Raw genomic sequence first — 12,106 nt, 5'->3', positions numbered from 1 at the left:
TTATAGAAAATTCTTTGACTCTCAGGGCACCTAAAGATGTTACTTCTGTTTTATTCCACTCTTTTTTTGTTTTGTGCTCCAAACTTTGCTTTCTTCGTCTGTGCAAAGTTAGGAGTTTACAGAAACAAGTCCATGTCTGATTTTCACTATAAAACAAGACAACAGTGGGTCTGTTGGAGGATAACTTGTGTAGGAGGTTTTTATGTCTCCATATCAAAGCCTGTTCGGCCCTGAGAATTCCTGATGTTGACATATTGTTAAAAAAAAAGGCAAACGGTAACTTCTGTCATTACAGCAATAGTAAACACACTGTTAAATATGCTCTAAATAAGAGACTTGAGGTAAAACCTTTTCAGTCAGCTTTGGATTCACATCAGTGACCCGTGATGCTAAAGTCCATCTTGACGTCTCCTAAACTGGGCTCGAACGTGAAGCTGTACGACACGCCGGTCCTGCCGTCACCTAAACTGTCCCACGCTGACCTCAGGAAGTAAACTCCCTGCTTCCTGTGTCGACTCCACTCGCAGTCCCCCTGCAGGGAAAACAGAAAAACACCTGCCGTCAGATTTCAGACAAATTTTAACGATTTGAAAAAGACTATTTTAAAGAGTGTTCCCTGATATGCTTGTACAGATGACAAAAGAGGAAGGTACCTGCTCACTGATTGGTTGAGTCAGACCCCCACTGACTGTGACATCATCAGTCAGGTGATATTCCATCCACAAAGCAACACCGTGACATCGACCTGTCCTGAAACCGATTTTTAAACGCAGTTTAATAGAAATACCAAGTGCTAACTTCTGGACAAATTAAGCAGCAGAAGAAGAAAATTAAACTAAAATATAAACAAACCCGTCTCAAAAAAACATTTTCTCCCCTAAGCTGAAGGTAGCATTGTTTTATTGCAGTAGTTAGTAAAATGACGCATAAGAAAAATAGACCTTCCTTATCTGAAATATGAAGCTACTCAGTAAAAGTAACGTAAATGAAAAAGTGCTTTAAATAAAATAATAATAATTTAACTACCGTAGACACACAAACATTCTTCTGATTCTCCATTTGTATCGTCTTAAGGAAGGAAGCAGATTCTACCTTATGAAAGGCAGCGAGCCCTGGCTGCTGATTGGCTCTTGAGGGACACACTGTGTGAAGTCAAAGGTCATGACAGCAGCGGGGTGAGTGAGAGCTCGACATGGATATTCCCACAGCGGGTGGGGCTCTGCTTCACGGGACTCACGGAAATCCAGAGAGCGCTGTGGAAACACACAGCCTGAATCCACCTTCTGCAACTTCAGCTCAGCTTTATGAACTTGGCTCAGAAACGTTTTTTCCTCTCATGGGTGATTTAAAGACACAGGTACACATTTTCAAATACAAAAACACCTGACGTAGTATTATTATTAAAACATCACCCTAGTAATAAATAACTAGTTACATTTTAGCTTGACCTTGACTTTAATCTTTACCTGGACCATCTCATCCATGGGAGTGACATCAAAGCCTTCACATATTCCACACGGCGCTCTTATTCTCCACAAATCCTAACAACAAACAAAAATAACACAATAATTTATTTTGAAATCTTAATGGACTCGCTTGAAATTTATTTTAAATCTTGCCAGTTTTCAGCAAAAACGGAAATACCTGAAGCCTTTCAAAGGAAACAAAGGAACGGCTCTATTAGGAATGAGCTCAAAATTATACAAGTCAGAGATATCATTTAATACTAGCATGTTAAAATAACTTTAAAGTAATTACATTTTTTAAATGACTGAGTCGCACGCTCGCATCAGATCATGAAGTTTCTACGACTCAAACTGAAATGTAATTGTGTATACAAGTTGAATTGTTCTGGTAACAACTTGTGTGGCTTTTGGATGATGTTTGGTCAAACGCTCGATTGTCTGACCTGGAACTCCACAGCCACAGCATGCAGGGAGGCAGAGCAGGGCAGGATGGTGGCAGTGGGGCGCAGGAGGCCCGCCAGAGCCGTCCTACAGTACCAGAAGAACAGGGAGTGCCACGGCAGCAGGCTGGTGCTGAAGTACGGCTCCCCCATTAGGACAGAAATCTGCAGGAGAAGTAACACCAGGTTTTAGATGATCAACTTAAAAACATAACCGGGTCTTTAACTTGTGATGTGTTATTTTAAATAAATAAAACATTAATAAAGTTACTTTTTGATTACTTTGCTTTAATTGGGACAGAAAATAACTAACTACTAGAGCTGCAAATTGTTTTTATTTGAGATCTCATTGTTATTTTAGCCCAAACTTCTTTATTTTTTTATCTGAGGACTAAAACACCTAACAGAGAAAAAATGACTGCAGGTTGTTTGATGAAGTCCTGAATCCAAGATTCAAGAGAGATTACAAGATTACCCTTGTTCATCCATCAAAAGAAATATGTACCTAGATCTCTACTAAACTCCAAAAAAGTGGAAGACGATGAATATGGGAGATCTGCGTTTTTATCCATTTAATAAATAAAAAATAAAAATGAATTTATCATATGACTTGCTCTCTGATCAATTGATTAGTTCATCTCTATTTGTTACAAATGTAAAAATGTTTTCCCAGAAATTGCTTTAAGAAATATAAAAAGAAGAAAGCTCTATATTATTTAACCTTAATATTTAAAAATCCCAACAATTACAAACTAGAAGTTACAAGGTTGTTCAAGTAAATCCCAGTCCAAGTGACACTTCTTTACTGTTTTGTGGTGATTTACTTAATAAAATTATTCTGATTATTTCTTAAAAAACTTTCAACCACCTGTATTTTTTGTATTTTTGGAGGTTAGGTCTCATAAAAATACTAAAAACAACACAACACTTCTTCCAACTCCCTACTTTTCCAACTTGGAACTAGCTTGATGTTCAGAGAAGCAGATCAGTGTGAAAGATGCCATTTCTGATTAAAAAAAAACTGTTTTCATCCTCTTGCTCTATTTTTAAATCATCAAATAAATTAAATGTTCTGCTGCAGGGTGTGATCATCATTGAAAGCGGTACCTGCTCTCCTCTGAGGTCCTGACTGGTGAGCTGTTCAGGCCTGATCTCCAGCAGTTCAACCCCACCTTTCTTAGAGTTGGCTTCCAACATCTGCAGAGCAAAATTAATCAGAAAATGTAACATTTTTCTATAACAAAGAAACCCAAAACTGTTTAGATTATGTAGCGTTGGTAGCGTTAGCAAAATTTATTCAGCAGGACTGACCACAAAGACGGTTTTTTGGAGTGTAGTGGTAGCTGACGCCTGGTTTAGGCTTATGTAACAAAAAACGAAAAGTGTCCAGAAATTGTGGGTTAATTACAATCTGTATCAGGAGTTTGCATCTCCATTCTTCAAATGCCTCTGGATTCATTCCTGCTCCAACTCGCCTGAGTTAAGCTGATTGTGGTCATAAATAAAAACCAGGGCTTTCCAAAGCTTGCTGATATGCCAAAGAGCTAATTAAGTCTTCCCTCTACTAGTCACCATCCCATCATTTGGTACCAAATAAAAGCCTTCAGACAATAACGCTGTAGTTTTACCTCCTCAATAACTTGCTTGGACATTCTGGAGTTTTCCAAACTGAACACCTGAGTCAGAACAACAGCACAAAAAAAACACACATTAATACAAGAATCTGAGCAGGGACATTTGGATTGCAGGAGCTGCCATACCTTCTTGGCTCCCAGCATGTGAGCGAACACAGGAAGCAGACTTCCATCGCTGACGGAGAGACACACACTGTCCTCGCTCAGAACCTGGAGGCACCGCCGCTTTAATGAACGCACACAAACGCAACCATGCACACTCGGTCATAATGACGGCGTTGGCTTACACTGCGAAGAGCTGCGACGTAGCTCCCCGTACGCCGTCTGTCGTTTAGTTCACCGAAGCGAGGTCGAGTCCAGACGAGGTGAGCCTGACAGGTGCAACACGGCCGAGACGGTGGGGTCTTAGCCTGGGCGTCCTGGAGACTGAAACATCGAGACAGAGAGGTTCACCAAACTGAGGTAAACGTTACACGTTGATTAATTGGGGAAGTAATGACAAAACAAAGCTGTCCAAGCGGACCTGTGAGGCTGGAGGCTGTACCACAGACTGTAGTCGTCATGGCAGACCGTCAGACTGAGCTCCTCTTGCTCAGCCACCTGGCGCTCTGCAGGCAGGAAGTAAACACTCTGCATCCAGTGATCCCGCCACTAAAACACAACAGCAGGACTCGGATTTACTGGAGAAACTTAAAGCTGGTTTTTCATTTTGGGCCAAATCTACGTCACAGATGTTCTCAAACGACTGGTTTTGCCAGGATGTATTGATAAAGCACATTAACAAACAGTTAAAATATGAAGAAAAGCTCTGTCTGCATTCAATGACTTGCGTAAACTAAATAATATTGTACATCTTTTCACACTGACTAGTCCATCCAGGATCTTAAGATTATTTTTGTGATTTTTTTGCAATCAAAATCACTGATTTTGTAGGGCACTTTAAAAATATTTGTTACTCACCACATTGACCACAAACTGCAACTTGACATTAAGTGAGGCTGAGGGAGCGTTGTGATAGAAGTAAGAAATGCTGCCACTTGCAGGCGGGAGTTAGCATCACTTAAACCCGACGTTTCTGACCATTTCTTGTGGAAAATTGCAATAGACTCATAATTATGCATTCACACAAAAACATGTGTGAATCTGTTGATTTTGCATGAATTTCAACCACCAGATAATCATGAAAAACTGGATGAGCTGATCTGTAATTTGGCAGTAAACAAATAAAAACTTATTTGATTTAATTGATATGATATTTAAGAACTCTGGAGTTTAGAGGGCCACATTAAAAGCAATGGCAGGATGGATTTGGACCCCGGACCTTAAGTTTCACACATTCAGATTCAGATATTCATTCATGTCCCAATAGGGAATTAATATTACAGAAAGTCATAGTAAAAACAACACACCAACAATTAATATTTAACTAGAGGGTGTAGCATTTAATTCTACTGCTTCAATCAATGGAGGTTAAAAACACAAAACTTGTCGATAAAAAACTTCGAATAGCTGGTAAGACTAAAAAGGTGATCAATAAATCAATAAATACACTACACTAACAATTTGAAGTCCCACACTTTAAGAAACAGCAACAAATTAAACTCAGTTTGTTAAACTCGTGTGTCTTAAATCTTCTGCACATCTTTTACCCCCAACAAGCTTTAGAGTCGTCGCTCTGGACAGATCTGCCTCCTGAAACTCTGACCAGTTACTCACTGGGGCCTTCGCCGGCTGTGGATATGTCCAGCTGGGAGCCATGCTGCACACAATGGTTCCGCTGGGATCCATCTCCAGGTCCCACCAGGACAGAACGACCTGAGCCCGACCGCCGGACCGAGCCACGAACCTGGTGGAGTGGGACTGGAAGGCACTGCTAACTGGTTTGCTGAAGTCCACACTGGGAAGGACGCAGACAGGTGTGAGCAGTGACTGCGTGTTGGAAACAAGAAAAGCAGAAGATGCTTCTACCTGAACATGGTGCAGAGCGGACTCAGCGGGGTGAAGCTGCTGGGGGGGACCTGGCTCAGCTGGACGTCACAAACCGAGTGAGCGCCGGCACAGCAGCCGACGGCGGGTGGCGGGACCAGACGGGCCCCTTCCACCTCCGCTGGCTGCAGCTGGGCCCAGTTCCACAGCAGCTCCGACTCCACCAGCTGGGCGTAGACGGTGGCCCGGTGAGGCACCGCCTCACAGCCTGCCTGCACACAGAGAGAAACCATGAAGAGCCAAAAATAATCCAGTAGACACAACAGAGTTTCTCATGATTTAAATGGTTTAAATGAAAAGCTGACAGATGAATAAAACAACCAAGGTGAAAACATTTTTCATCTGGTCCAAAATTAAAAAAATAAGTTTGAGGTCTAAATCTTTTAATACTTTTCAAGCGCCCTCTACAGGGAAAGTGCCATTGACAAGAATTTAAAAAATAAATCTCCAGTAGCAGGTGGCATAAAAATGCACATAATGCTCTAAAAGCTATCTGCACAAATATTTCACTCAACATATCGTGTATTTACTAAGTGGTGCTAAGCTTCAGTTTTAAAACACAAATCCTAAAAATATCTTACATATTTATACAAACAAAATACAAAAAAAAAAAACATACTTAATTTCTTCACAACGAGGCCAAATGAAACAAGTTGAAAAGAAATTAAATCACATCTTACTAATTTTTGGCCACATCTCGACCTTTACTCTGCAACAAGGTGGACAGTCATTGGCCAATTATATAAACACTTGAACCAATGAGAAAAACGCTTCCAAAGGGGCACAAAACGCTACTTTAAGGCATCTTCAATGACTATAATTTATTGTATATAAAGTATGTCTCTTTTTCTCAAATATTTTAAAAACAGAATAAACAAAAACAACAGATTTTTTAAATATTTCTATTAAGAAGATTTATTAATTTGATCTATTGAAAGCATTTATGAAATGATATAAAGGCTTTATTAAATTTATTTCATGTTACCTGAATAAAATAATTAGCACTTTCTCTAGAAACTACTCATGGTTTTTAACTTATTTCTAAAACTAATACCATTTCTATTTGTGTGGGAATAATGTACGTATGAGAGGGAGAAGAAACAAATTACAGCTTAAATCTCCTCTCGTACATTTCGGTCATGGAAAAAATACATTGCATCTTATCTGTATGAGCAGCAGGGAAGAAGCGGATTGAATTTGAAAGGCTTTGGACAAACCTGGACCAGGTTTTGGTGAGCGTGCTCGTAGCTGGGCAGAGCTCCCTCCCCGATGAGCTCGGTGTCAAACAGCTCTGTGATCAGCAGGTTGGCCTTCTCATGCATGTCCCCATCTGTTAAAACACAACCAGAATATTTACAAAATGAAGCCCCCGAGAAAGAAAACAAATAAATGACTTTTGGTTTCACTAATAATTAATAGACACCTACATTTTTAGAAACAACTTTCGACGAGTTCTCAAAAATGTTTTGAGAAGTTATGGTTAAATGAGCGGATCGGCAGGAAATATTTCCAGAAAAAAAAAAAATACAGATTTGAACATGATTAAACCTGTGAGATTAAATTTAAATGCAACAAAAACATAACAAGTGAGTCATTCGTCAGCTTAGTTTAAAAGTAACTAAACAAAGTAAATGACATAAACTAATTAATTCAATTCAATTAATTAATTAATTTAAGTAAGTTTATGTTGAACACCAAGGTTGGCCGATGCAACAGATTCAGTAAATAGAAGGCACAGGAAGGACATTTATTGTACATAAAAGTGGTTATAATCTGTTATTGAGTTCAATTAAATGTACAAATCCAATGGTAACCATCCTTACTATATTTAACAACTTAGATTTTTTTTTAGGTGTAAAAGAATTTCCAAGTTAGATATCAGTAATCAGTAAAGCAGATTCAGCAGGGATGTGGATTTTATGGCTTTCTTCTCTCTCACCTGGTCCCACCGTCACATCTGACGAGTGTTTGTTGATAATCTTGATCTTGTCAGAGAAGTTGTTCTTCTTCACGACGCACTGAGCCGCTTCTGCCATGGGCTTAAAGACCTGCAGAAAATCCATGTTTTATTACAATTATTTAGGAAGAACAAAGTTTTCTGCAGCACTCGGCTTTTCTTGTTGGCTCGTCATTAAGTGTTGACGTGATCTTGGTCAGTGGTTCTCAATAAATCTTTAAAACGTTTTCTTTCAACTTGGACTTGGCTGCTTTCCCACTCATTTTCACTCAAGTGCTTCATCATTTTCCGATAAATGCTTCAAGTTTAAGGAACCAGAAATTTTCTAGTCCCTTTTCAGGTCAATATTTTGTTCACTTCACAAACTTTTCCTGTGCTGAAGATTTTTTTTTTTCAGCCCTGAAACTACTTCATTTTGTTACCCAAATGTCAACTAAAATGATGCAAACTTTGACCTGGAATCCCTGAAACAAAAATTCATTCATGCCGCACATTATGTGTTTTTGCAGCAACAATTTCTTTCTTCTTCTTCTTCTTCTTTCAAGCACCAAAGTGATGCCGTTTAAATGCCGTTGTTTAAATTTCTGATTATGAGAAAAAGAAAAAAAAAAACGATTGAGAAAAATTTACTAAAAAGATTAGCTAAAAGTCTGGAATACTCTTCAAAACAATGTGCAACTGGGGTATATTAAAATATCAGTTGCAGTAAAAAACTATATGTTTGGAAATCTGTTTGAGCCACTATAAGTCCATGTGTTTTTTTTTTTAGTGCATAAAGTCAACAGTATTTATAAGGCACTTTTTGAACAGGATTATAACCCAAAGCACAAAATGCAGTGAAGCATAAAGAACAGACAAAACTTTAAAGGTCAAATGACATCAGAGGTCAAATGATGAAGAAATTGTTTTTGTCGGCTTCGACTTTCAGTGAATTTCTGCTGCAATTGTTGACATTTTACGGGACAAACGGAGAATATTTCTGTACCTCCACAGCGTAACAGAAGTCGGCTCCGGCAGTGACGGCCATCATGGACAGGAGGCCGGTCCCAGTCCCGATGTCCAGGACCACGACTCGCTCGCCTCGAGCCTTTATTCTGGACACAGCGGCCCGGATACCCTGGTAGTACTTCTCGTTCTGAAAGGGAGCAAAATTACTCAAGCAAACATTTACACCACTAACCACTTTCTTTTAACACACTTTTAATAAGAAAATATTTATTTTAAATCGTGGTGATTTTAACTTCCTTGTCAAATAATGCAGGCAATCTTTGATGAGATCAGTTGGATAGAATAGGTTTGTAGATGATTAAAAAGGCTCTAAAACCCAAACGATGAGGTATAAACAGATTCAAATTCACACGTCATATGGAGACCATCTATGTCGTCATTAATCAACTAGAAGTCACTACATGGATGGTTAAATGCAGTCAGGGAGCAGCGATGTGTGTGGAGTTCTCACCCTGTCGTGGTCATGCAGCATGTCGGCATAACAGGACCTGAAACAGAAACATAAACACCAACAGATTAATGCGGAGGATTATTTAGTGTCTAAGTCTCACAACACTTCGATCAAGACATTTTAGACATCCAGCCTGTAGATTCAGACTGTTTTGGGTCTGTTTTTTTGTTTTATCCAGAACAAAAGAATACAAGATATTGTTTAAATCAACGTATAGATCTGGTAAGCCTCCAACTATCAATGAAAAATTTGAAATCGGAATTATATTTCCTTCTCAACATTACTTGACATCATAAATAATCTGCTGCAGTGTTGTATAGTAACGAAGTAAAAATACTTCACTACTTTACTTAAGTATATTTTGGAGTACTTCATACTTTCCTCGAGTATGAAAATTTTTGATGACTTTCACTTTTACTTCACTATATTTCCGAACTTAATTGCGTACTTTTACTCCGATACATTTTCAATGTGTGGTTTAGTTACTCGTTACAAAAAAGCGAGAGAGAGAAACGCAAGTGTTTTGACCCCACCTACTGATTGACTGCAGCAAAGTCCGTAGCCTGCTTGCCTGGGCTTGTTCATCACCACCAGTAGGATACACCTGTTTCGCTTCTCCCATTAAACACAAAGCAAGTCTCGCAATCAGCAGCAGCCACATGGAGGAGGAGACGGAGACCACAACGACTGCAACTACGTCGGACACGGCTCCAGGGGAACCACCAGCTGGTGATGAGAGCCCATGGCCTTATTTAAACACAATATACTCTTTCGTGGGTGTTAAAGATTCGTCGTAGCGCATGAAGTGTATGTTATTCCTTCCCGAAGATGTGGAAATTCTATCTTACAAAAACTCCCCGTCCAACTTGAAGAAACACATCGAGGTAACGTCTTATGAAATGGTTATAATCCTCCTGTTTCAGTAACTATAGCTTGGTCACTAGGCACTACTGTATTGTGAAATCTTGAGCATAACGTTACCTGTATAAATGAACTTTGTTTGGCATTGTTTCAGTTCCATACGTGGTGTATTTAGCTGAGGCCTAATGTTGACTGTAGCAGGCTACCTAGACTCCTCTGTTCAAGGGGGACAGAAGCCATAGCGATAGCATTTTAGACTAAATTTAACGAATATAGGAAAGGCATGCAAGTTCAAAACCACAAACCATTAACATGTGCTACTCTTTAAAACTGGAACAATTTATTAGCAGGTTTAATTTTGCCTGCACTTGGTTGTGTACATTATTTTAAGTGTATTTGACAAGTTTACCAAAATATAAAAAATGTCATTCAAACTGCATTTGCCTTGTTTTACTTTTTACTTGTACTTTTCATTACATTACTTGAGTACATCCATTTTTACAGTAATTTCCATACTTAAGTACAAGAAGTTTCAGATACTTTAAGACTTTTACTCAAGTAACATTTCAGTCAGTGACTTGGACTTTTACCAAAGTCATATTTTGGAGAGGTACTTATACTTTTACTTGACTCTGAGATTTCAGTACTTTATACAACACTGATCTGCTGTGTCTCCACTATATTATTCACCTGATACTTTACATCTAGAAATAATAATAAAATTATCTTATTATTATCCAGTGGCCAAAGATAATTTGGATCTTATTGGCATTCTAAACCTATACAGATCTGGAAAAAATGAAGAGCCCACTACACTGAACCCCATTAAAAACCTCATGGTTATTCCACTAAATCTTGATTTCTGAAATCTACATCAGTATTGTTGTTTCTAAATGAATATGAACTTGTTTTCTTTGCATTATTTGAGCTCTGAAAGCTCCGCATCTTTTTGTTATTTTGACCATTTCTCATTTTCTGCTAATAAACACTAGATTTTTGATTGGAATTGCAGAGACATGTTGTCAGTAGTTCATAGTATAAAAGAACAATGTTCATTTTACTCGAACATATACCTATAGAGCACAATCAGAGAAACTGGTCTTTACATTTTTTTTCCAGAGTTGTGTAGTGATCAGCTCCTACACTCTCGGTTTTGATCTGAATGAAACCTGAACCAGAACCTCTTTCTGTCAACTATCTGTTTAATGATCTTTTAAAAATAAGAAATAAAAAATTACTTTTTTTTCTACAAATAATAAAAACTGCAACTGGTAACGTAACATTTTTTTTCAGACACCATATTGGAATGATTTAACATTATGTTTATTTTTTACTAACTCTATAGTGTTGTGCTATTTTAAAGTTGATATTTAATTAATTCATCTTTCTTTTATCAAGGTTTGACTATTTATTGACTAATAAATGTTCTGCTTATCTCATTTCAAAGCAAAACCGGTCAAAGCTTGGTATTGCTGGCTCGAATCCACAACTTAACATTTTATTAAATAATGCTTCATGATTTTTTTTAACAGATATAACCGACAATGTCCTCTCTAATGTGAATTTTAATGTTCACATATGCACGCTTTAAGTCGCTGTATCATCAGAGCAGCAGCACAGCGGCCCCTCGCCAGTTCCCATCCCGTCTCGCCTCGCTCCTAGTGCCGCCCGGTCGTGTCGGACCCACCTGGCTATCTCCTGGTGGTAGTCGTACTCCTCGCTCTCCTCCACCCAGTCCAAAGCTCCGGTGGTCGGGTTCGCTCTGCCACAGAAGGTCTTCATTTTCGCCAGGACGTCCAAGGAGTGGGAAAAAAAAGCTAAATTTAGTCGAATTACTCACTACAAACCTAAAAGTTAGCAGGAATATGAACACTGCATTGCTTCCATGCAGGCCACCATATTGGAATGAAACGTCACTGGCTGTTATGGTCACGTGACCAAAGTATGTCACGTGTCAAAGGGCGTCATATATTTTCTCACCGCTAGATGTCAGCACAGAGCTTCAGATTATTACTGCCTCCAAAAATGTGTGGCTGTAGTGAACCAGGGAACTACAATCAGATTTATGCGATTTATCCGTACAAGGAGAAAATACGAAAGTCTACTTCGAAAATTTTTATTTAAACTTCAATGTGATCAAGTTTACAGTGCATACAACAAAAGAAAAAAAAAAACACCACCACTTAAATACAATAAATATGCAATAACAAATAAAAAAAACAAACTGGTATAAACAACAAAGGAGGAGACAACTTTGAAAAAAGTCAAGTTTTTGGAAAATAATAACCTAATGGTAATAAAAG

General features: G+C 38.5%; 1 protein-coding gene across 1 annotated transcript; it reads right to left on the bottom strand.

Annotated features, from left to right (window-relative positions):
* Positions 1-31: 31 nt before the first annotated feature.
* prmt7 (protein arginine methyltransferase 7) lies at positions 32-11,709 on the bottom strand. Its single transcript, XM_028028007.1, has 17 exons — positions 11,491-11,709; positions 8,943-8,979; positions 8,469-8,618; positions 7,466-7,574; positions 6,744-6,856; positions 5,509-5,738; positions 5,257-5,437; positions 4,064-4,191; positions 3,828-3,966; positions 3,667-3,750; positions 3,535-3,582; positions 3,014-3,103; positions 1,910-2,071; positions 1,467-1,541; positions 1,093-1,253; positions 654-750; positions 32-532 (listed from the first exon to the last, which is right to left on the bottom strand). Exons 1-17 carry the CDS (start codon positions 11,583-11,585, stop codon positions 374-376), a joined length of 2,058 nt encoding a protein of 685 aa, XP_027883808.1. The 5' UTR covers positions 11,586-11,709; the 3' UTR covers positions 32-373.
* Between the last annotated feature and the right edge of the window lie 397 nt (positions 11,710-12,106).

This window comes from Xiphophorus couchianus, chromosome 2 (assembly GCF_001444195.1).
Source record: "Xiphophorus couchianus chromosome 2, X_couchianus-1.0, whole genome shotgun sequence".
Taxonomy (NCBI): Eukaryota; Metazoa; Chordata; class Actinopteri; order Cyprinodontiformes; family Poeciliidae; genus Xiphophorus; species Xiphophorus couchianus.
The sequence above is the reverse complement of the archived record's forward strand: the minus strand, read 5'-3'. Positions and strand labels throughout refer to the sequence as shown.